At 48.9% G+C, this 24,493-nt stretch overlaps 1 protein-coding gene across 9 annotated transcripts in view; it reads right to left on the bottom strand.

Moving 5' to 3' along the window:
• MASP1 (MBL associated serine protease 1) overlaps positions 1-24,493 on the bottom strand; it is a 67,007-nt gene that overhangs the window by 3,438 nt on the left and 39,076 nt on the right. For 6 of the 9 annotated variants that reach the window (XM_069558245.1, XM_069558190.1, XM_069558199.1 and 3 more), the window contains 7 exons: positions 19,332-19,469; positions 18,426-18,500; positions 8,577-8,714; positions 5,441-5,554; positions 4,372-4,557; positions 2,517-2,584; positions 76-175 (listed from right to left, as the gene is read on the bottom strand). In XM_069558245.1, the coding sequence (XP_069414346.1) occupies positions 76-175; positions 2,517-2,584; positions 4,372-4,557; positions 5,441-5,554; positions 8,577-8,714; positions 18,426-18,500; positions 19,332-19,469 (819 nt within the window). Of the gene's footprint in view, positions 1-75; positions 176-2,516; positions 2,585-4,371; positions 4,558-5,440; positions 5,555-8,576; positions 8,715-11,819; positions 14,193-18,425; positions 18,501-19,331; positions 19,470-23,476; positions 23,766-24,493 lie in introns of those variants that run through there. The other 3 variants (XM_069558184.1, XM_069558236.1, XM_069558254.1) reach the window with 2 other exon arrangements.

Genomic DNA, 24,493 nt, shown 5'->3' with positions numbered 1-24,493 from the left:
CAGGGCGCCCTTTGCTGGGCTTGGTGCCCCTCCCTGGCTGGTGGCGCCCTGCTGTAGGCAGGCGTCTTGACTCACCTTCCTTCTCCCCAGCACAGATCATGTCTCTGGTGACCTTTTTCTTCAGTGGAGCATAGGCCTCCCGACAGATGTGGTAGTCAACAATTGGGATTTCGATCTGGAACACAAGACCGTTGTCAGTCCCCAACCCTGGCTGAGCCCCGCTCTTCTGACACCCCATCCCCCTCTCTGTCTCCTTCCTGGAGGAGCCTGGGTCTGCCTTAGGCCTCGCCTCAGAAACTGCCCTCTGGTACAGGTGCTGAATGCAGAACCAGGAGGTCTGTGTCCTGGTACAGTCTTAGTCATGAACTTGCTGTGTGACCTTGCACATGCCATTTGCCCCCTCTGGGCCTCAGTTTTCTCATCTGTCAAATGGAGATAATACTGCTTAGCATACGCATTATTTCAAACACATCGGCATATGCAAAACCTATGGGCAGTCTTCTTTTCCCCACCCTTAACATTACTGGTTGTGGGATGTGGGACATGTAGCCTTCACTGTTTTTTCAGGTTTCTGAGACTCTGTTTCCTCATCTGAAAAATGGGAATCATAATATTTGACATACTAATTACATGGAGTTGTTATGAAAAGAGGAGCTGGACAAGCAGACGCTCTGTAAACTACAAACACTGTATATGCAGTAGGTGGTATAGGCGTCCCAGGCAGCGCGGTAGTGAGGAATCTGTCTGCCAACGCAGGAGGCTCAAGAGACGCAGTTTCAATCTCTGGGTTGGGAAGATTCTCTGGAGTAGGAAATGGCAACCAACTCCAGTGTTCTTGCCTAGAAAATTCCATGGACAGTGGAGTCCGTGGGGATTGCAAAAAGTCAGATGGGCACACACACACTTGCATAGAGGTTCGTGAGGCTCACCTTGCAGCAAGCTTCACGTGTGTTCTCCCTCGCCATGGTTTGAGTCTCCATACACTCAGTGTTGCACGTTTCTATCTTATATAGCTCGGAACATGGCCGCTACTCAGGAAATGTTATTTTGAATTGAGGTGATACATCGATACATAAAGGTAAGGCGTTGCATTTATTAGCGCCCTTGATTCAGCTTGGGGGTAACTGTTGGAGTGGGTGTCTAAAATAAAAGAGGAATCACATGAGTCTCATTCAGCCAAACCAAGAACTGAAGGAGCCACATCTCCCACAAAGCACAAGTCCTGTCGGCCCTGCTGGGAGGGTACCAGAGGTATCCACGTCCCTTTGGCGCATGGCCTTCCCAGAGAGGTGGGGGAGGGGAAGCCAGGCAGGGTGGTATAAGCACCCGTCCTCAGCAAACCATCGAGTGTCTGACTAACCTCTACCCACCACTCATACATGGCTTAATTGCACTTCCTCTGCCTTTCTGCACTCCCAAGACAAAGTCAGAGTCCTGGTTATACATTCTGAAGCATGCTGCACCCCTTCCTCATTCTGATGATCACATTGATGAATACTTTCTGTCTGTCCCTATAAGCCAAGAAGACAAGGGGCCAGATCTGTCCTCTTATCCCCCTGCATATTTAGTAGTTAATACAATACAAAGTCGTTAATACATCAGCCGTGTCTGACTCTGCGACCCCATGGACTGCAGCCCGCCAGGCTCTTCTGTCCATGGAATTCTCCAGGGTTTCCATTTCCTTCTTCAGGGGATCATCTCAACCCAGGGATCAAGCCCACGTCTGTTATGTCTCCTGCACTGGCAGGTGAGCTCTTTACCACTAGTGCCCCCTGGGAAGAGGCACTGAATAAACACTCAGAGTGAATGATTGAAGGGGTAAATGGCTGTTGCAAACTCCAAATTTAAAGTGTGTTAAAATAATGTACATTGAACGGTTTAGAAACTAGCCGTGGCTCTCATAGAACCTGGTAATGTCCAAGCCAGACAGCTCTTGGAGGACATCTAGTGTTGCTGGTGACTTTGCACCTTGAGAAACTACTCTGCAGTCTAGAGGCAACATGACTTAAGATCACCCAGTAGGTTACTAGGGGCTGGGACCTGGAAGTGTGGCTCCTTACTCCTGGTTCAGTGTTCTTTTCTGAAATGACGAGAAATGTAAACTCCCAAATGCCGCAGTCAAGTTCATTGCTGCAAGGACTGTGGCTCTCAGGGCCCATCCCTTGACCCATTCTTGGTTACGACTATGTGAGTCTTCCTGATGTATACAGATGGATCACCTTGTAGGGTGTCCAAGCCTGCTGTTTTTCTGGAAGAATTTCCATAAATTGAGCTTTTAATAAGCTACAGAAGCACTGAACAATGTTTACAGACTAGAGTCTTATTACATGTAGAACAAACAGATCAAACTAGTTGGGATTCAGTCTCACTTAGCTTTGAAGGTGAGTCCGGTCCCTTCATACCTGTCTCACTCATCCCCAGTCCAAACCTCCAAACCCCTGAGAGACACTGGGGCTCAGAAACGTCCAATGTGGGGCACAAGTGTCACCCTCTGAAGGGTATATATTGAACTTCACCTCCATCAGGGTCTCTGGGAACCTTTGCAAGAACTGCTTCCCCCAACCACTGACGATGACCACGGCCCCTGGGGGAGAGAAGACACAGTGAGAGTGGAGAGGCTGTCTGCGGGCCTTTGGAGGGTGGCACTTTGCAGCCCCCTCATCCCCTGCATGTGGAAGAAGCACTGAGTTTTCCCCCTGAGAAAATGCCAGCACGGTGGGGAGGAAGACTTGGGCTGGAGCTTCCCTGAGACAGCAGTTTGGGCATTTGTCTCTGTGAGATGTTAGCTGGTTTATGGGTTTAGTTGTCTGTTCTCTCCCACTCCCAACTAGCTTGGAACCTCAGCTCCGTGAGGGCAGTAAGCTCATCTGCCTTATTCACGGCTGTGTCCTTATGCCTACAGCAGGGCTGACACAGAGTAGATGCTCAATCAATAACTGGATAAATACAAAGTCCAGCCTAGCCCACCACAGGATGTGCTCCCTCCCCTTCTGAGCCTTAGTTTTCTCATCCATAAAACGAAGAGGTCGGACTCGGTACCTCTAAAACCCCTCCCAGCTCTGATGTTCTAGAAGTCTGTAAGGCTGGCAAATCTTGAGGCAATGTGAAAATGGGCTGGGCACTGATAGAGCACTTACTTGTTTCATCATTTGAAAAGAGCCTGGATACTGAAAACAGCTCTGGGCCTTAAGTTGGAAGATCTGAATTCCAGCCTCAGATCTACTTCCTACAAGCTGAACCTTAGGTAAAGCACTTCCCTTTGCCAAGCCTCAGTTTTCTCACCTGGAAAATGGGACTACAATACTACTTCACAAGGCTTTTATAAGTAGCACATAAATTAATTAATGTAAATCAAGTGCTACATGGCAGGCACATGGTATCTGATACATCAGATCCATACCTGGGCCTTTCCTGTGGGCTCACTTCCCCTCAATACTTCTAATATTCCATCCAGCCATTAAAAAAAAAAATAACTTTGTTGAACTAAAGAAGGTTAGCTGTGAATTTAGAACAGGATGAAACAAAAACCGACTTCCCCGAGTTGGACTCTCACTCTGTGCTGAATATGTTTGATTATTATTTCACTTAAACATCACAACCACCCATGGGGTATTATTCCTAGTGTAAAGGGAAGGGGCTTGAAGCTGGGCAGCTTCTTCAAGGTTGTCCAGCTAGGAGACGGCAGCATGGAGAGCTGAGCCTGTGCTAGCGACTAAGTTACTGTCTCTCAGCTCCAGAAGTGCCCTTTTATACTCTGCTTTGTGATGCTGTGAATGAGACTCTAGATTGGCAGATCCATTTTGTCAGGAACATTCCTGAAAGCAGGGGACACTTCCAGGAAGCCTTGCTATTCCGGATGGCGTCACCCTAGAGATGGTTCCTCACCCTACCAGTGGCGGCTGCTTCCCCCGCACCATCAGCACAGGGCCTCTTCTGCAGAGTCTGAGTTCCTACTTCACGGAGCCTCTGTCTAAGCTTCCAGGTTCTGTAACTCCAACCTCTTCCCTTTGTTCCTCCAGTCCCAGGAGGGGTAGTTCCTCCCTGCAAGTGTTCTCTCTCTGACCTCAGCATCCCGCTTTACTTCTCCAGCCCTCCAACACTCTATATTAAATTCTTTTTGTTACAGTAACTAGTCTGGTTTCTGTTTTCCTATCTGGACCCTGACTGATACATGCTTGAAATACAGACCAAGCCTGCCTGCTTTTGTGTACCACCGTGAAACCTGTTTTGACTTAGCTGTTTTAGGGAAGGCGGCTGAGGAATCAGGCAGACACAGTCAGCTGACTCAGCTGGCACTGAAGGCTCACCAGCACTGGAGTAAAAGCCTGCATGGAGGCTCTGCCGAGGTGGAATCACAGGTGGGTGCCGTACCTTCCTCCGGTGGCCCCTGGGGTAGACAGATGGGCATCACAAAGTCATTTAGCACCGGGCCCCTCGACAGTTCCAGCAGAGCGACGTCATTCTCGTATGTGTTGGGGTTATACAGGGGATGGAAGAAGACTTGTTTGACACTGAGACTCTGTTCATTCTCATCTGACTGGGTCCTCCGAAGCTTGCCTGGGCAAGAAGAAGGCATGTGAGGCATGAGGGCAGCAGAAGCTTGGAGGATAAAGTCACAGCTTGTTCCCTGTCAGCCCCTGTCCCATACAGCCCATGCTTCCAGCCTTAACCCTTACAGTGCCTTTCACTTACCTGTTTTAAGCCATCCCTCCCCGTTTGGCTTTCCCCACATATTGTCCTGGGCTCAAACCTCTGTCTTTCTTCATAATCTGATCTGATGCCATCACCTTGTAGTTAATACTCATTCCAGGGCCCATTACCATATGTCCGAACCATAATCACCCTTCTGTACCTGGGTAATGTGTTGCCTCCTCCATGAAACCTCGGAGATTCTTGAGTTAGATGCTTCAGTTAGGAATCTCTTCCCTGTGAACTCCTCCTGTTTCTCTCCTACAGAACTTACTGCTTCCTGCATTTTATTAGAGGGCTTTGTGCTCATATTTTATCCCTTTATTAGACTATCCGTCCTTTTGGGCAGGAACTTGTGTCTTTAGATCTGACATAGTGTCAGGACATAAATATGCAGTGACCTGAACTCCATCAGTCAGTTTACAAAGGAGATGGGAAGCTTGGATTGTTTGTGTATGAATCACTTGAAACCACGGATTTATAGAACCCCGAGACATCTTTGGAAGTTATCCAGATGGGAGTCTTTATTATAAAATCTAAGGCCTCACCTTCAGTGATCTGCTCATGGTCCTAACATCCGAGAATCACTGCCTTGGGCTTAGACTGTGATCCAGAACTTGGGCAGGTCCCTGGACTCCAGTCCTGGCTTGTCCTTCCATTCCTAGACTCCCTCCCTAATGACTGAGTGAGTAGATACACCCCATCCCCAGAACCACAGCTGGATTCAGGATTCAGCTTGGCCCATGCTCACCCATGATGATTTTGAAGGCAGAGGGGCTGAGCAAGTCCAAATCGTGAAGAGTTACGTCCTCTGAATCCGGCACTTCATGGAGACAGTGAGCCGCAGTCACAATCCATTTGGAGCCTGAGAACAGAATTGTGAACACACACTGTCCTCGTGGCCCCACCTTGCGTCCCACTACCTCAAGCTGAGGGTTTTCAGACCCCTCTCCATGGTACCCCTCTCCCTTGCATTTCACAGCCCCAGGTCAGAAACTCATTGATCTTAATCTGAAGATGCGGAGTTGAACCTGAGATTTCATCTACTTCCCCAACCTAGGTCAACACTGAACATTTAAAAAATGATTCCAGGTCTCCCTTAAATGCATGGGGTTGGCAAGCTCCAGACAGCCCAAGGTGTCCATAGTCTTGCTCACGCGTTGCCCCTTGGGCCTTGTTGCTCAAGGTGTGGTCCCTGAACTAGTGGCATCAGCCTCACCTGGGAGCTTCTTGGAAATGCAGACTCTCAGGCCCCCACACAGGTCTACTGAATCAGAATCTGTACTCAGTAGTAAAATCTGAGAATCTTAAAAAGAACTTCAAGTAATCTCTAGGCGTATTAAAGTTTGAAAAGTATTGTTGTACATGATTCTTGAGTACACATTTATAATAGAATCATGTGGGGAATTAAAAACAAAGAAATCCTTCCCAAACAATGTCTGAGCTTCAGCCAGACCATCTACGTCGTGGAATGAGGCCCAGGTACAAACACACTTTAAAAGTGCCCCCAAAGTTCGGCTGTCACGAAGGCTGGGAACCACTGCTCTGACCCAAACCTCTCATTTTATAGATATGGATTCTGAGGCCCGAGGGGAGCGGGGACGTCTAGGGCAGCTCTGCAGGTGGGTGGCAGGACCAGGGCTGACCGTGGGTCTCCTGATGATCAGCCTAGCACATCTCTTGTATCTTGGCTCTTTTTTCCCTTGCTGGACACATTCCTGCTCTTTGCTTAATATAGGATTAGGGCTTGGTTCATCCCTAAGGTGAATCAGGTGACAAACCCATAAATAGCTGAGCCCAGAGACTTACTGGGATGAGCCAAACAGAAAGAAAGGTACCAGGGCTTTGGAGTGTGGGCATCAAAGCAGAGTTCAGAGTTGCGGGCAGAGGTCCCTTTCTGTGCAGGTCCCTGGCCCTCTCGGGAGCAGCCATGTGCTCTGGCTACTGGCTTCAGGATAGTGCCCTACACAGGCCATCCTCTTTCCCCTGGTGGTATTTTTGATCCCTGTCTACAGCCAGGGGCTCCTGGCTAATTTTCCAAGTGGATAAAGTGGAATGAGGTACCCAGATTAGGAAGCCTGCCATGGAACAGGGCTGGGGAGAGCAATGATGAGACCAAGACATAGCTTCATCTCCCAGCTCTGCAGATAGGGAGTCCCTGAGTCAGGACCCCTCTGCACAGGCTTCATGGTGGGCACTGAATGGGCAGGTTCCCTCTGTCCCTCAGCTTCTCTGTTTCTTACGCCTTCTCCTGCCTTTCCTTCCCTCTACAAAACTAGACAACAGGAGGAGGAGAGAGACTCTAGGTGAGAAGGGCTATGGGCAAGGCTGAGGATATCTTGCAGAGCTCTTGTAGCTTGGCTGAGGGTAGAGAGGTGGGAACAAATGTGCAGTAGACGCAGTGAGCCCTGAACACCATTGAACCGAAACACCCAAGCTTCCGAAAAGGAATCTAACCCTAAACCATGGGTACTTAATCCATCTCTTTTACATGTAACACATTCTAACAGAATCAGCAGTGTCTTTGCTCTCTGCCACTCTCCCTGTCTGCTCCTCCCCTCTCTGCTATTTTCTGATGCTTTCCCCTGCTTTTCTCCTTTCATGATTCTCTATCTCTCATTTCCTGCCCTACCAGTTTCTCTTTCTCTGTTTATACTTGTTTCCTTTCGTTTCGCCCTGCATCTCCCTTCGCTCCCCTCTCTAGGTCTCTGACATGCCCTCTTTCTCTATTTCCGTCTCTGTCCTTCTGACCCCTCTCATTCTTGGTTCTCTCCCCTGCCTGCTCCCCACTGGGCTCCCCTTTAACGTGTGCTCACTCACTGTGACCCTTTGAGAGGCTCCATAGAGTGAGAGCTCCTGTCTTCGTGTTTGCGGGAATATAAGGATCAGCCCCTCTGGGTTACATTTCACACATCCCAGATGAGCAGGCTGCAGCCTCTCCAGTGCCTGTACCTCCCCGCAGGGGTCTCTTGTCAGGGAGCTGTCCTCTCCTGCACCCTGGAGGAGAGGGTGGGTCAGGGTGAGGTGAGGCCAGCAACCCTAGAGCTGCCCAAGCAGAGGCGGACCCCTCCATGCCTTCCTCCTCTGTGATGGGGTCAGAGGGACTCTAGATTGCTATTAATTTTTATTATGATGTCAGAGCTGGGATGGACCTTAGCTCATCTGGGCTGAACTGTGATAGGAAGAGCCATGAATCATTTCTTTCCTTCCTTTGCTGCCACTCCCAACCATGTTCAGTCCATTATAAAAGTCTGACAGTTCCCTTTTCCAATGGCTTTGACCCTGAATCTGCCTGTTTCCATCCCTCATCCCCTATTCTTATTCTGAGGCTAATGACTTCGCTCCTCACTACTGCAATCTAGCTACCTCACTGGACTCTTGGCTTCCAGATTAACCCTTCTTTCAATCCATGTTGTCTCGGGAGGGGACTTTTAAGAACATGATTATAAACCTGGAGTAGCATTTAAGATACATCTTGATTCCCAAGCATTGCACTCAAAGCTTTGTGAATCTCCCTTCTTTGACTCCTCTAGGGTGGGTTTCCTGGCTCCCCTCGGCCCAGGGCACCGGCACACCCTGACTTTGAGCTGCATGTAAGTGCTTTGTGTTGTAGTCTATGTTTAAGGCTCTGACTCCCTGACCCTTCTCAGTGCCAGAGAGTGACCAGGGCTCAGGAGGTGTTGCCTGAAGGAGCCAGATGGAGCAGAGCAAGTGTCTCCCTGCTCCAGCTAAGGGCTCTTTCCACCACATTGTGCTTCTGGGCCCTGCTGCTGGAGTGGAAGCTTCTCAGTGAAGAAACCTTGTCAGTCTCCAAGAAGAGGGTCAGGTCCCTTTCCCCTACCCCACCCTCTAATCCCGGATCCCCCACCCCTTCCACCTCTCCTTACCTAGAAGGGAGCCCCCACAGAAGGGCTGCCCATTCAGGTGTGACAGCATGGCAATCCAGGGGGTGGTGCCCTTCTGGGTGGGGCGTCCATTGATGATCCTGGCCAACAGATTCCGGGAGAACTTGGGGATCCCACACACTGCAGCCAAGGGAAGGAGGACAGGTCACACTCTGGGCTCCACCTTGCCCTTTGCAAAAGCTGCTAGCTCACCTCCCTCTATTAGGAATATCTGTTATTTTTTATTTCCCAGCATCCTTGCCCCTTTCAGTAATAGCGCCCGAAGTTCCCTCTGGGGTCCTGTCTTCCCCCATTTCTTGTCCCTTTAGCCTGAGTTGCAATGATCTTCCCTCTGGTTCTAGGGGCAGGAATGTGACCATGCCTTGACTAGTGAAAGCCTCTTACACTCTGGTCACAGTGATCTCAGAGATGGGAATGTAACCCTGGACAGGCCGACAAAAGCCTGCCTTGGGAGTTTTGCTAGAAGGTCCTTCTCAGTGGGGGTTGCTAGACTACAGACTATAAGCCCAGACCTGCCAACCGTCACGTTATGGAAAGTTTGCAGAAAAAGTTTCAACAAACACAAAGGCCACAAGAAACCATTCTCCTTTGTATCTACTCCCTCTCTAAACATCTCTTCAGAACTGATTCTGGGCTCTGGATCCCCTCACTTCCAAACTCTTGGGGACCTGGTTTTGAGGATTCATGCCCTTCTCCTCTATCTTGCATTTCTACTTTCTTTATGTCTTCAAAACATGATCAAGACTTTTCATGCTAAAAATTGAATTTTCCGCTTTCTCAGCTTCTCATTCATTCCATAGTCTCTCCCTGTCCTTTCTTCCATAGTCAAGCTTCTGGAAAGAAAATTGACACTCAGTATCCACATCCTTCCCTGTCCTTCGGAGGTGGACTCAAAAGAACAAAGTACCATGGTTCACACAAACTTGGACATGAAGTGGCCATGTGACAATCTGATAGATTTGTAATCATACTTGGAGACAGAATGGCTCCAGACCCATAACTGGAACTTCAGTGGTGATATTTACATGTATAGGAGGACACTCTTTCTGAAATTTTCTCTCATGTATTCTTCGTCTCTAAGAATTCTCCTCACCTTGTAGCTGCCCACTGTTAAAGCTGGAGCATCTGTTGTTTTAGGTGAGGCTAGATACAGCTTTGACTCATGAAAGAGCAAAACAGAAATCAAAGTCTGAAAATACAAACTCATTTGAAGAGCCAGACAAGAAGAAGAGGTTTGTATTGATTGGTTTCAAGGAAGCAAAACCTGGAGAACTGGGCAAAGACGTTCCAGAGAGGCTGCCTCAGGAAAGAGATAAAAAACCTAGGAGAAGCTGGAGAGAGAAAGAGAGAAGGAGGGAGACAATGGGAGGGAGAGGTAGGGAGAGAGCGAGGAAGAGAAAAGTGGGAAAGAAAGAAGAGGCTATTGAGGAGGAAGGGGAGGAGGATTAGGGACATGGAGCATAAAGGAAGGGGGAGGAAGGGCTAGGGACTTAAACATGAGCATGGGTCTGTTCCCTGGATCCTCTTCCAGACTTGATGGTAGTTGATGGTCCCGGTGCCTAGGAACACCCAGCCTGCACGTGTCCTCTGGACTGTCTCGGCTCATTTGCATTGTTGATCACCTTTTTCTTCTTGATACTTTCTCTCCTTGGCTTCTGAAGCTCTTTTCTTTCTGTGTTTCTGATTTCCCTTTTCTCTTTCTTGGGGTTTTTCTTTTTCTCTCCATGCAATCCATGCTGGTGTTTCCCTTCTTTAGTCCTCAGCCCCCTCGTCTTTTCTTTTCCTTTCCAGTGGATGATGCCACTTCTTCCCATGCTATCACACCACTTAGACCCTGGTGAATCAGTGTCTCTAATCTGCCTTCTCCTCTGGACTCCTCCTTTCTACATCTCCAACTGGATTGCTCATAAACTCCTCAAACATAGCAAAACCAAGTCCTGGTCGCCATCCTTCACCAGCCATCTCCCCTTTGTCTGGCATCCCCAGATGTCTGTTAATGCCTGCACAGACAGTGTCCTTGTTGCCTCCCTTTTCTTCAGCCACCATCTTTAATCAGCCACTGGTAAGAAAAATCACCAGGAGAAGCAGAGTAATGTCGCAGTGTGCTCTTCATGCAACCCCATGACACTTCAGTGTCTCAATACATCAACAATATAAATCCAAAAACCTAGAGGATGTGATGGAACACAAGACTGATAATCCCTGAAACCAGCTGCATATAAAGTGTAAGGTATAATGTAGGATTCTTTTAGTTCTCAGTAGTATAAAAAGCATGACTGTTTCAATATGATACAAACCCCAAACACAAACTATGAGTGTATGACATGGGAGCCCTCACTAACATATTAGCTTGTGTCCCACCACATCTCCTGTCTGCACTATTTCACGCAATGCCTCTGCACCAAGCTCTACTTGAATGCTTTCAGACTCCAGCCCCACATCTGCCGTGTCACGCCCTTCCTTGGCCTGGTGTTTGCACCCCCTCTCTCCAGAATAGTCACAGTGACTTCCCTATCACTCTCTCTAGGTCGGTACCTCCCTCCACCCCCGCCACTTTCCACAGCCTGCTGCCCACACTCCGCCTACTGATTCAGAACCTCCCATGGGTGAGACCTAGGAACCTGCATTCCTAATAAACACAAGTGATTCTGATATGCCCCAAATTAGGCAGTCACTGGCTACAGGACTAACACAAGTATGACATTCAAGACTGTCCACTCTCCCCTACACCCTCTGTTCCCATCCACTCGGGGCACACTTTTCTACCTGACCTTTGTCTCCTCTGCCCTGCCCTCCCATCTCCCAAGTGTATTCTTTGTAACCTCTTTGAAAAGTTACCCAGACCCCTTTCAGCTGTGTGAACCTCCCCCTCTCCCCCTCCTTAAATTCCCATAATACTATGATCTCCACTCCTCTCATGACATTGAACTCCCCTTGCCTGCGTGAGACTTGGGTGCACACGATCTTGCTTCCTATGCTTATCTGGGCACTTTGAACTCAAGGACTTAAATAGCAGGCACTTCTATGATGAAAGAGGTAGCCTTTTAGAGGACACGTGTCCATAACCAACTCCATTTCTCGTCACCCTTTCTTGGATAATGTCCAGGTGACAAAAACTGTACCCTTTCCACGGTGAGAGAGATTGTGGCTTAATGAAGGGTCAGATTTTCTTCAAAAGGTCAAAACAAACAAACATCAGCAATAACCAAACCCCCAAACAAAGGCTGTTTGTCATCCACAGAGGATTTATTTCCATTTTGGTCCCCTGATGGAGGAAACATCGCAGAGGCACCTTACAGAGGAGTGAAGCTTGTGATATAAATATACAAAGTATAGCATCCTCTACATGCACCGCTCACAGACACAGGAGTGTGCTGTCAGGACCCAACTGGAAAAGCAGATGCTTCCCAACTGCTCTCTTGGAATCCTTCTCAAGGCTTCTGTCTCTGCTGGGGAGTCCCCAGGAGAGCAAACCCCAGGGAGGAGGACAGTCAGGCTGGGGATAGCCAGGGAGAGGTTGCTGGCATTGGAAGCAGTGAACGCTGGAGCTGGAAGGACCCTGAGGGGGATCCGACGCTTTCCTTTTACAAATGGGGAAACTGAGGCCCAGGGAGGGAAAGCAATTTGTCAAAAGTTACAAGCCAGTCTGAGGACAGAGCTGCGGCTTGAACCCAGGACTCTGGGCTCTCCGTCTCCTCTTACTGCCTTTCTTGGGCAAGACCCTGCTTCTCTTGACTTGGCTCCTGGAAGCTGGAGGAGTGGGTCCCTCAGAACATTCATGCGAGGTGGGCTCTCTGTAGAGCTCAGACTGCAGGCATGCTGTGGGGGTAAGGGGGTCTGGTGGGAGGAGGTCACTCATATAATCCCCCCTTCTTCCATTTCCCTGCCCAGAGGCACAGCGGCATGGTGTGAGCCTTCTCTTTCTCCAAGCAATCGGGTTGAGTCTCTTTCGCGCTTGTCTGGAGAGTCAGCTGTGAATGTACCCAGTAAGTGTTCTGCGTTGATGATACGAATTTAATGGGATTGGAAAGCTTCCCACTGCTCTTCTCCTCCCCCTGGTCATCACAGAGTTTCCCAGCTTTCTCTTTGTCCTTTGAGATTCCTTTAACAGGGTACAGAAGGGATAAGGCTTGGACTGTAAGAAGCTTTGGGGAGAGAAAACCCAGGGACGAAAATACCACACGGCCTTATATTTAGAGAGAGAGGCCTGTGGGTTGTCATCCCTGTCTCCTCACATCTGAGGGCTTTTCTGCTAGAAAAGGGTCTAGACCCAGAGGGCAGAGTAGGGAAAATATATGGACTCAGCTCTAGGCAAGGAAACATTTTCTCACAGTCAGGTCCAAGCTCAGTTACACCAACGTGGGGCCACTGGATCTGATGAACAACTAGGAGTGAATGAGGCCCTTGGGTTGGGCATTCCAGGAGAGGAGTGTGGGCACTGGCCTGAGTCTAGCTCCCTCCCCGTTCTGCGGGAGAGTGAGGCCCAGAGAGGGAAAGGGACTTGCCCCAGGGCCAGGGATGCAGGTTTCCTATGTAGGGCCTTTTCCTGTACACACTGCTGCCTCTCAGGGAGCCAGGAGCCATCTTGGGAGGGTGGGAACAGCGTGTCCGTGCCTTGGTCTTGTGAGTAACAGTGGAGTGTGTTGTCATTAGTGGGGTGTGGTGCAGTCTTGCTGGGGCTGGGCAGGGCGGTTGGCGGGCAGGAGTGCGGCACTCACCGCTCCACCTGCAGCTCGCCCAGGCCCTGCCGGGAGCCCATCTGCTCCCACACCCAGTCCACGTAGTTGGAGACTTTGGTGTAGACCCCATACACCTGCTTGCTGCCACATTCTTCAGGGCCTCCCCAGGACACCAGGCCTTGGGCCACCCAGCGCTGGCTGGCGTCATCGAGGATGACAAAGGCGCCACCGCTGTCTCCTAGGCACGTGTCCTTGCCGCCTTCATAGTAGCCGGCACAGAACATGTTCTCGGTGACGCTGTAGTTGCCCGACCGGGACTCGTAGCTGGTCTTGCACTCGGCGTGGGGCACCACGGGTAGCTTGACATACTGCAGGACGTCCGACAAGGTCCGCGTGCCGCTGCCGATGATCTCGTCCACCGTCACGTTTGGGTTGGAGATGCCCCAGCCGGCTACCAGCCCCAGCACGTGGGGTGCCGGGCCTGCGGGCTCGGGCGGCGGCAGGCAGACGGGGAGGATGTGGGGCCCCAGGGGCACCGGCTCCCGCAGCTGCACCAGGGCGATGTCATGGTTGTAACTCTGAATGTTGAAGTCCGGGTGCAGCACCACTCGGGCCGCGGAGCTATTGACAGCCCCGGATTTGTCCCGCACGTCGTGCAGGCCCAGGTGGACGGTGACGTGCTCCTTGGAGACCGGTGTCACTGTGTTGTCTCTGCGCTGGGAGCGCAGCACGTGGGCGGCCGTGAGGATCCAGGACTCGGAGAGCAGGGCCCCGCTCCCAAACCACTTGTCATTGGGCACCCTCGAGGTGTCCTCCACCACAATCAGGGCCTGCCACGGGAAGAGGCCGGGCTCGGCGTTGCGGCCCCCAATGATCCGCTTGACCAGGTTTGGCAGCGAGCGCGAGGGCTGACCGCACACTGTAAGAAGGAGGGGGCGGAAGGAGAAAAGGAGACTGGTCAGGTCAGCCAGGTGCAAAGAGCCTCTTAAAGAAATGCACATCTCACCCACTGTAGATTATGCCACCGTGGACCCTGGCCTATGTCTGGGGGCCATGCTGGCCTGGGAAAGCTCTGAATGGGGTCATTTTTGGCCTAAGTCTTTCTAGCCTGGCTCCTCTGTAGTCTGACACTTCTGTAGCCAGGACCCTCTATGGACCAGACCAGGTTACTTGTGGGCCTTCACCATCCTGAACCCTTCCAGCCAAGACCACCTGTGGTCTGGATCATCTTTAACCAGGGCTATCTCTAGCAGCAGTCCCCTTTGCCCCTTTCTTCTCTAGAAAAGGCATCTCAGAACCCAGATGTGGTCCATGCTATGGGCACTTGGAAAACTTCTGAAAACCACAGGTCAATGGCTTTGAGAGACAGATTAAAAGACTGTCTATCAGGTCACAGCAAACACTGGAGTGGAAAACAAGACACTTGGGGTCTTGATCTGGCTTTTCTCCCCTCTGTCCTGTGTGACTCTGGTAAGTAAATTTCCTTCCCTGGATTTCACTTTTTGATCTGCTAGATGAGACTGTTGGTCAAAATGATCTTCAAGGATCCTTTAAATTACAAATTCCTTTGATTTTTATTTCATTTGCCCTGGCCACTCTCACTTTATAGGTGAATAAAACTGTCCAGAGGGTAAGTGACTGACCCAAGGTCACATTGCTGTTAAGCTGGGTAGCAGGGGCTTAACTAGATTCTAAGACAAATGTCTTATCCTGTATTCCACAATGCCTCATTACATATGAAGAGCATGGTCTCATGCCCTGTAGCCTTTTCTTCTCTGGCCTTTGGGACACATGCTGTGAAGGGATGGCCAGGGCATCCAAGCTTAGAGAAAGGTGGCACAATCTACAAGCAATGATGCATGGGCTCTGCTCTGAGCCATCCACCATTGCACCCAGGAACCCAGTAGTACCTTCAGGGGAAGAAGAAAGGTCTGATCAAACTTCGTTCCACCGAGCTGTACCCCGAGCATGCACATGCACCACCAGTCTCCTGCAGCCAAACGCCTTCGGCCCATGAGCAGAGGGTCTTCAGTACCAGCCCCCTGCTGGCTAAGAACAAGCTCACAAGGGCCCCTCCCAGCAGAGTGCTTAGGTCTGGTAGGTAAGCCTGGTGTGAGCACTGACCTCCTCTTGGTTGCAAATTGCCAGGGCTACACCCCTTGGCCCTGGATACTTTCAGTAATCCTTTAAAGACCAAGGAGCATTTGAGTTGTCTTGGCAACTTTGAGAGGTCAGGCTTCCAGCAACCTAATGCTTTTCAGATGCTCTTCTTCCGGATGTTTTATGTGAGTCTAAGGCACCCTGCTGTTCACCCCAGGCCAGATGTGAGCTGGGTTTTGCTAATTGGCTGTGGCCAAGCCTTTCAGAGTTGAAGGCCAGAATCCTAATTATAAGCAGCAGCCTACAGAGTGATTTCTCAAGGCTGGTCTGTGACTAGCCCTGTGCAGCAACTTATTGAGTGCTGCAAGGCCCGCATCTGATGAGGGACATGCCTGTGGCTCAATCCATGGTCAGAACAAAGCCAGCACTGAACGGTGCCTTTTTTCCAACCAAGGTGCCAGTGGCATGCCCCAGGTCACAGAATGTCTCCAAGCTGGGGAAGCTTGGAGAACGGCTAATTTACTGACAGCAAAATTGAGGTTCAGGGAATGCAAGAGACATATTCAAAGTCATTAGTGACAGAGCCAGGAGTGGGGCCTGTTTCTTTGGATTCTAGCTTCATTTTTTCCACTGAAGTCTTTTTTTCTTCTTTATATGCTCTTGTCCTTTCAAGATGTTGAATGATGCCACAAGCCTTCGAGAGCGCTCATTGAAATGGGGCCATTCTTTTTATCTGCTACCATTCTCCATCCAGTCTTTCCTGGGACAGAAGACTTGACTCGAAATACTAGAGCTTCAGCTGTGCTGAAATCAGATTTGGGCTCTAGAAGACTGGAGGTACTGAGGGAGGGCCCTAAAAACAAAATTGTAATATTCTGGAATCCTGGGTTCCTGAGGATGGCAGAGTCAAGAGTGGCTCAGTATTGCTTGTGTTGACATCGGAAGTCTTGAGTCCACCTTCCAGTTTTGCCTCTAACTTTTCACAGGTAACCTTGGTTAAGTCATTATACCCTCTTGGTCCTTCGTTCTCTCAGTGTAAAATAAGAGGAAAATAATATTTGCTTAATAGTTTCCTTGGAAAGGTGGATATTATGATGCCAGTTGAAATGGCTTTCTCTATTCTGGCTTGTCTCTGCATTCAATCTCAGTGTTTTAGAAGAGAATTTGGAATTTTCTGGCCTGGTCCAATGATACACCATGTTCTGCTCAAGACTAGGTGTTACCAGAATTTAAAGACTCATATCCAACATGCTTTGTATGAATCTACAGGATGATGACCATCGAGAGTCATAGAGTGTCATGGATCACCTGATTCTGCTCCCCCACTTCTGAGGTATGAAATCCTAGCCCCAAAGAGGTCAGATGACTTACCAAAGATGGAGATCAGGAAAAGGCAACACCAGGACTAGAAGCTGGGCCCTTGACTCCCAGCGTAGTGCCTCACCCACTTCTAGACATCACAACAGGACTGCCCAGGATGGAACCCACCTACACTGCCATAGTATTAGCAGTGCGCATAGTATTAGCAGAATGGGGATTTGATCTCAAGTTTGCCACAGCTGTACCATTCCCCATTTTCTCCAAGGCTTCCCCAGCTGTGGCCCTTAGGTGTGCTCCTGGCTAAGCCTACCTGAGATGATGGGGGCCAGCAGAGTGTGGATGGGTTGACCTTTTCCTTCTTCCAGATCCTCATGAATTCTTTGAATTCTTGCTTAGATTGAAAGCACTCTTAAGTGAAGTCTTCCTAACCCGTCCTCATTTCTCTGCTCCCAGACAACCACATGTAGGAATGTCTTCCTTCTCTGAGATCTTGTAGCCGTTGTGATGGCCAAAGCTGATGCCCAAATGCTAAAACTTTCTTCAGGTCTGGTAGACGGCTCCATAGCCTTTCCATTTTAATGCCTAAATCTAGAAATCTACTGAGTGACTATTGAAGATTACTAAAATGTACCATTCAAATAATATACTATCTCAATTTACCCAACACTCTAATTCAGTAAAATATGAATGCCACTCAACCCTGAACCATATGGCAAAGCAACTGCTGTTCGACCAAATGATGAAATCAACACTGCTTCTCTTGAATGATTGTATCTTTCAATCACTATTGATTGAATCACTATTCTTATTTATTTTTGAAGTGTAAATTTCTGTGTTGTGAATATTTAATTTTTGAAGGGTTGTTTATTTAACCCTAGAGTGTGCATCTAGGGCTATAATATTCTAAGTCAATTTGAATATGTGCATTCATCATTATGATGATGTAAACCATTCATCTGTTTAATACCAATGCAAATATCCATAGAATAGCCCCCAAATCTATATGCACAGGGACACTTCCTGTTACCACAAAACTCTTTGTTCATTTTAAAGTAGGGTCAGTAAGCAAGCTCAGGGGAGACAGCAGTCTCTAAGACTTGAGCATACTGCTTTTTGGAAGAATTTGTTCCTATGTCCTATGGTTATTTAGTGCTTGTCTGATTTCCACCTCCTCTACCCCCTGGTGGCTTAGACAGTAAAGCGTCTGCCTACAATGTGGGAGACCTGGGTTCGATCCCTGGATCGGGAAGATCCCCTGGAGAAGGAAGTGGCAACCCACTCCAGTATTCTTGCCTGGAAAATCCCATGGACGGAGGAGGCTGGTTGGCTATTGTCCATGGGGTTGGGAAGAGTCGGACATGACCGAGTGACTTCACTTCACTACCACACAGTGAGTGCTTGAGGAGCAGGTGCCCACTTTCTCACTTTTCCTGGTGCACAGCTGATACAAATACCAACTGTGTGAGATGAGAAGCCTGGCAGGAAGAGAGCAGAAAGGCAGAGAGAGGAGGCAAGAAGTGTTCTGTTGTGATAGAATAGGTTGAACATAGAGGCTGGTTTGTTCGAGAAGATGTGAGGCTAGGCTTTTCTGACCTTTGACCACCTAAAGATATCTCTTCAAAAGCAATCAAAGCATCATGCCCCCTACCCCTTACCCCATTAACAGCCAGAGCACCCGTGGGCCCAGTGCCTTGCATGGGACCTTGAGGCAGAGAACTTGAGAGCGAGGTACCTGGCAGGCAGGTGGGCTGGCTTCTCCCCAGGACTTCATTCATCCAGACTCCTTGGGCAGAACAGGTATATACACCTGGGTGAGGGAAAAAAGGTCGAAGAAAAAGGAGAATGTGGTTGATTCTTAGCACATGGAAAATAGATCTGAGCTCTTAGCTTTTCCACTGTGAATCACTGCAAGTCTTCCAAAGAGTCTTTCTGATGCTGTTCTCTCTGAGCCAGTCTGGTCTGCAACTTGAAGCGTCTTTCTAAAATGGGAATCTGATCTGGTTCTGTCTCGGCTCAAAATCGCAATAGCTCCCGATTGGCCTCTAAAATAAATGGCATGCTCTTCAGTATGGTGTCTAAGCCTCTGAGCAATCTAACTCCTGCCTGTGGGGGCCCCGCCCAGACCCTGGAGGGCACTTCTCATTAGTCACACAGCTCTGGGCGGCTCACTTGCCCTGCCCCTGCTTCCCCACTTAATAAACCCTTTCATAAACCGCGGTCGTGCCCACCATCTCATGAGGCTTACACTAGCCCTGTGCGCTCTGTGAGCTCTGCCACTATCCCTCTTCGAAAGAGAGGACTTGCAGGCTCTGGGAAATTCGGAGCATTTTCTTGGCTCTCGTCTGCGGTGGAGGCAGAACTGATTGGCCTTCGCATCTTTTTGAGGGTTCCTTCACTGCGGGGGGCTGTGAGTGTGTCTGTGTGGGTATGTCATATAGGTCCCAGCAGTATGTCATGCTGCTGGGGTGTCATGAAGCTTAACTCTCAGGGTGCAGGCCTGAGGCAGGGAGAGGTGAGGCACGTCTCCAAGGGTTTCTCCTCCCAGTTCCTCTCAAAGGAGGGCCAGCAGACTGGCTGTCCATCACCCTGAGCCCAAAGTGTGAGGAGGGAGTGGGCTGGGAAAGCACGCAAGGCTCACCTGTGGTATTGCGTAGCATCTTGTAGTAGGGCCTCTGGCAGGAATATCTGATCTCAGACTTGTATGTGGTGAGGTTGTTCCTGGTGGAGAAGGTGACCACTCCGTTTTCCAGCTCTGCCGGGGCTCCACAGTCCGCAACTGAGAGGGAAGAGAGCAGACCCCTCAGTTGGCCTTGCCCCTTCTTCTTGGGGCAACTTCGTGGGTCTGTCTCATATGATGTGCAGGTTGCCTCCAGAGAGCAATGTTACAGCCTTGCATTTGGGGCTCTCTCCCATCTGTGATAGTTCTGCTGGGCGGTCAGCTCACCTGGTCTGGTGTCAATTCCAGGACAGGGGCTGGTCTGCTGAGATTCAAGCAGATCCTAGACTTTTCCCCACCAGGGCCCTCTCCTTAACTTCCAGTACTATTGTGCAATCCTCTTATCCTCTTTTGTCCAAATATGAAACCCGTGGCTCAGTGAGAAAATTCTGGCTCATATAAACTAAAGAACCTTCACTTCTTCCAGCCCCAACCACATGCTGAGTAAGAGCAGTTACTGTGTTCACTTTGAAGCTTGGCATTTAAGAAAAAACAAAAACAAGCAAAAATTCAACTTCTGCATGCCTGCACAGCCCCACCCTGCTGGCTCCCCACAGGCACAGAAGGCAGGATGGGGGCAGCTAGGATGAACCGAACTTTCATCTTCACCTGCACACTTTCTCTGGTTGTGGGTGGCTGCTCCTGGGGGGCTGGCTGAAGGACAAGACCAAAGATACCTGCTCCTCAGAGGTGGTCTTAGGAGAACTTGCCAGACCAGGCAAGTCTTGGGAGTTTCCAGCATGAGTCTGCCAGGAGCCAGGACAGGGGCTGCAGAGCCAATCTGTCAATATCTCTTCAAGGGCCTTGTTATGGGGTGATGCTCGTTTCTAAGGAAATCATAATCTTAGGTCAAACAGCCTCTGTCAGAACTGTCTGAAGAATGCCAGGGGCTCAGAACTTCCCGGGGGGAATGGAATCTGAAGTTAGGCAATCTAGAACATCATCTTTACTTACAGATGAGCCAGAGAGGAGACTTGACTGGTCTAAGGTCACACAGTGAATCAGAGAACTAGACCTGATCTTAAACTCAGTGCTTTTTTAAGTAAACCAGACGGACAGTTATTAGAATCTGTTTTCTAGTAAAAATGGCCTATAATCAATATTCTGGTAAGGCTGGACATTAGCTGTCTGATGTCAGAGGATCACATTCTAAAGCCAGTTTCCTTCCTCCTGAATTTTACCTGCTCACCTTGGAAAACAGAAACAGGGGCAATTTACCCATAAGATGCTACTCAGAAACTGTGATTTTTAATTTTAGAATTCCAAATTTATCTTTTTTATTGAATAGAGTGTTATCTAGCTTAAAACATAGTTGATCTTAAGAGCCTCCAGCATGGAGGAGAGGGATGAAGGATGGGAGTAAATGCAGGTAGGTACCTCCTATCCACAAGAAAGGCAAACACACCCAGAGAACTGGTTAGTGGTGTTTCCCAGCCTCCAATCCCCTTGGATGAATTGCTACCATTTATTTTGATCGCCCAAAAGTAGAGATACCCTTCTATTCTGGGGGGGCGGGGGTGGGGGAAGTGTGTAAGGGTCAGCACTACGACAGCAAGAGGCAATAATATTTACTATCTAAAACTGTAAACAATTTTACAAGTATTTTCCTGATGAGTCTCAAAGCAGCTTTTTCTTCCTTTTTTTAGGAAATATCATTGCTTAGTGTCTGGATCTTTGTATGAGCCTTGTCTCACTTAACTTAGGTCTAGCAGTTTATTTTGCCCAAATTATCTTCAAAACCTAATATCTAGTATTCGGTTCAGTTCAGTTCAGTCACTCAGTCATGTCCGACTCTTTGCAGCCCCATAAATCGCAGCACGCCAGGCCTCCCTGTCTATCACCAACTCCTGGAGTTTACTCAGACTCACGTCCATCGAGTCAATGATGCCATCCAGCCATCTCATCCTCTGCAGTCCCCTTCTCCTCCTGCCCCCAATCCCTCCCAGCATCAGAGTCTTTTCCAATGAGTCAACTCTTCTCATGAGGTGGCCAAAGTACTGGAGCTTCAGCTTTAGCATCATTCCTTCCAAAGAAATCCCAGGGCTGATCTCCTTCAGAATGGACTGGTTGGATCTCCTTGCAGTCCAAGGGACTCTCAAGAGTCTTCTCCAACACCACAGTTCAAAAGCATCAATTCTTCGGCGCTCAGCCTTCTTCACAGTCCAACTCTCACATCCATATATGACCACTGGAAAAACCATAGCCTTGACTAGATGGACCTTAGTCGGCAAAGTAAAGTCTCTGCTTTTGAATATGCTATCTAGGTTGGTCATAACTTTTCTTCCAAGGTGGAGCAATTCCAGGGCTGGTCTTAGACATGGCTAGGTGTTCAAGCCCCTGAGAGCCTGTACGTGTCCAGCACTAGCAGAGACTGTCTGGACTGAAGGCCTGCTTTCACTTCCCTCCAGAGAAGTCACTTGGCTCACTGATGAAGTTGCTATTACAGCCACACAGAGGGTGTGACAAATAGTGGAAAACAGAGGATCACTGCAGCTTGGATATAGTGAGTGGGAAAGAGGTGCACCTTCTCTCCAGGTCTACTGTGGTAGGCAAATTACTGTATCTCCTTGGGACATGGAGACAACTTCCATTAGCAAGACCATTGGAGCTCTGCCTGACACAATCCAAGATGCTAGATCAGGCCTGTCTCAGTCTATCTTCTTTGCTTGAGGAAGGGTCTTGACGTCTTCTCTAAAGCGCACCTGGTCACTTCCACACCCTGGAATCAAAATACGCTTCCTCCCTCCATTCCCTCGGCCTCCCTTTCTCCTGCGTCTCTGCGTCAGGCTGTGCTACCCACACCCTATCTTCACTCTCACTCTTGCTGTCATTTATTTCCCTTCAGACATGTTCTTCTTGAGCCTCCATCCTGAAGATGCTTTGACACAGTCTAGGGGCATTCTAGGCAACCACACACAATTGGCTCACCTGGCCCTCCAGATCCGGAAATGCCCAGCCCCGCCCACCCAGACCCCAGCCCCATCTTCATCCCTCCCGTGGTGCCCTTGTGCTCCAGTTTCAAGGACCCCTCACTGCGCTGCTGCTTTCCCACTCGGGGAAACCTTGTGGTTCATGCTCTGCCCACCCTTCGGCCTTGATCAAACATTGCTGCTTCTTGAAAGTATTTTCTCATTCTTTTAATTGGATACAGCTGCTTCCACATTTTTCTTTGCACGGCCCTTTATTCTTCACCCTCTGATGCATGTATCTTTTGTTTACTGGTATTATAAATATTTGGGTTCATATCATATCTTCTGCCTAAATGATGATCCCCTCTATCACACTGAGTGCAAGGCCTGTTATCCTTTGTACTGTTAAAAATATTGATTCCACTAATGATTATTTTTAGTGAATGCCCCAGCTCCTCTCTCAGGGGCACCCTTGATCTAGAATGGCACTTCAGTCTCTGGACCTTTCTTTGGCCAGCTTTGCAGGATTCTGCCCTCATCAAGAGCCCATTCAATCAGCGAATAAACTAATAAGCAGGCACAGTGTAATGCAAGGGTTCTTTGATATGTCTACCTAGATTTTGTTCAGGCTGAAGCAGAGACTCCCAACCTCTGCAGCCCCTTCTTCATCATTGTTTATAACCCAGTGATGTCCCATGACTCCAAAGCTGAACACTGCTGTTTTCAAGTCTGATGCCTATCTTTTGAAAAACTTTAATTAGGAAGTTTTCAGAAATGCAAACTTTGTAAGCCCCAGAGGAAAGATCTTCTGGTGATGGGATTTTAGCCCCATTTTAGGTACAGGTGGAAGAGAAACTTTTGGGTGTGAGACTAGATCTAGGTTTCCTAAAAACCCACATTATACAAGTTATTGTTAACTTCACCTACTCAGGGTTGTTAAGAAAGTAGCAACAGGTACAAATATTAAAGTCACAAAGTGACTCTGGCCCATTTAACCTTGAGATGTGGAGTAGAAATCAGGGCTCACATTGACCTGGTCCTCCTAAGCATTTGAATATAAATTAAATCAAGTGTCTCTAGAATCAAAGCCATTTTTCCTTTCACAAGAGTATAGTCCACATAGAAGTGCTAAAAAAGAAATCGCCCATTATCTTTTCATTATTTTCCAGCATAATGTTTAAATGATGGGTGAACCCTCAGAAGGAGAGTTGTTCTCATACATGAGGCAGTTTCAACTGCTTGGGCCTGTGTTGCCTTGCTCAGCATCCATTCTAACCCGCACTGAAATGGGAAATGGAGTGTTGGGAGGATGGGGAGGGATGGAGGAGCCCTGGGACCCGGGGTCTCGTGAGTGGTCCGTTCCTGGATGTCTGCACAGTGTGGGTTCCCAGCATTCACTCTGCCACTTGCTCTGACTCAGGGTCGCTTTCCACATCCATTTCTGTTTCTGCCACCATGATGAAGATCAAAGAGGGGTTAGGCGGTGCAGAGAAAGGAAGCAGAGAGAAGGGAGAGAGAAAAAGAAGAGAAAGAAAAATTAGCAAGCAAAGCAGAAATGGTTTATGCAGGAAATACAGAAATTGCTCCACCAGAATTGATTAAGAATGCACAGTGCAGGTACAGTTAGTGTGAAGGACAGCTTGGGATTGTGGGATGTGTACCATTCTGAGAACTCGCACAGTCATAAGTCCTGGCTCGCGGCAATGATAACATTCTGCTCCCTGAGCAAGCTTTGCATTCATCTGTTCCAAACCCTTATTTGACAGATGGCATCAGAGCAGAGCAAGACTTGTTTGGAGTCACCGCAGCAGGCGGAGGCAGGGCCAGGACCACAACCCATAATTCCCACTTCCTGTTCCCATGCAAGTCTCCTTCACTGCACACATATGCTTCCTGTCTGTCTCAACCCCTTTCCCTGGGGACTCTCAACTTCTCAGTCCTTTTTGCCTTTGCATCTCTCCTAGGACCTGGCACATGCCTGGAACAAAAGTGCTCCATAAATACCTACTCAGTGAACAAGCAGAGATGCCGGTGTGTCTGAGAACCGGCGTGTGGGAGAACCAGGCCATATTAGGAAGGAAACAATTCCTCTTTTCCTGATACTTTTGTATATTAATATGTCACATAAAAGTACCATCAATCACATGAGTTGTCCTGCTCTACCAACACTTCTGT

This window comes from Ovis canadensis, chromosome 1 (genome assembly GCF_042477335.2).
Source record: "Ovis canadensis isolate MfBH-ARS-UI-01 breed Bighorn chromosome 1, ARS-UI_OviCan_v2, whole genome shotgun sequence".
In the NCBI taxonomy this organism is placed as follows: Eukaryota; Metazoa; Chordata; class Mammalia; order Artiodactyla; family Bovidae; genus Ovis; species Ovis canadensis.
This window is presented reverse-complemented; position numbering and strand designations above follow the sequence as displayed.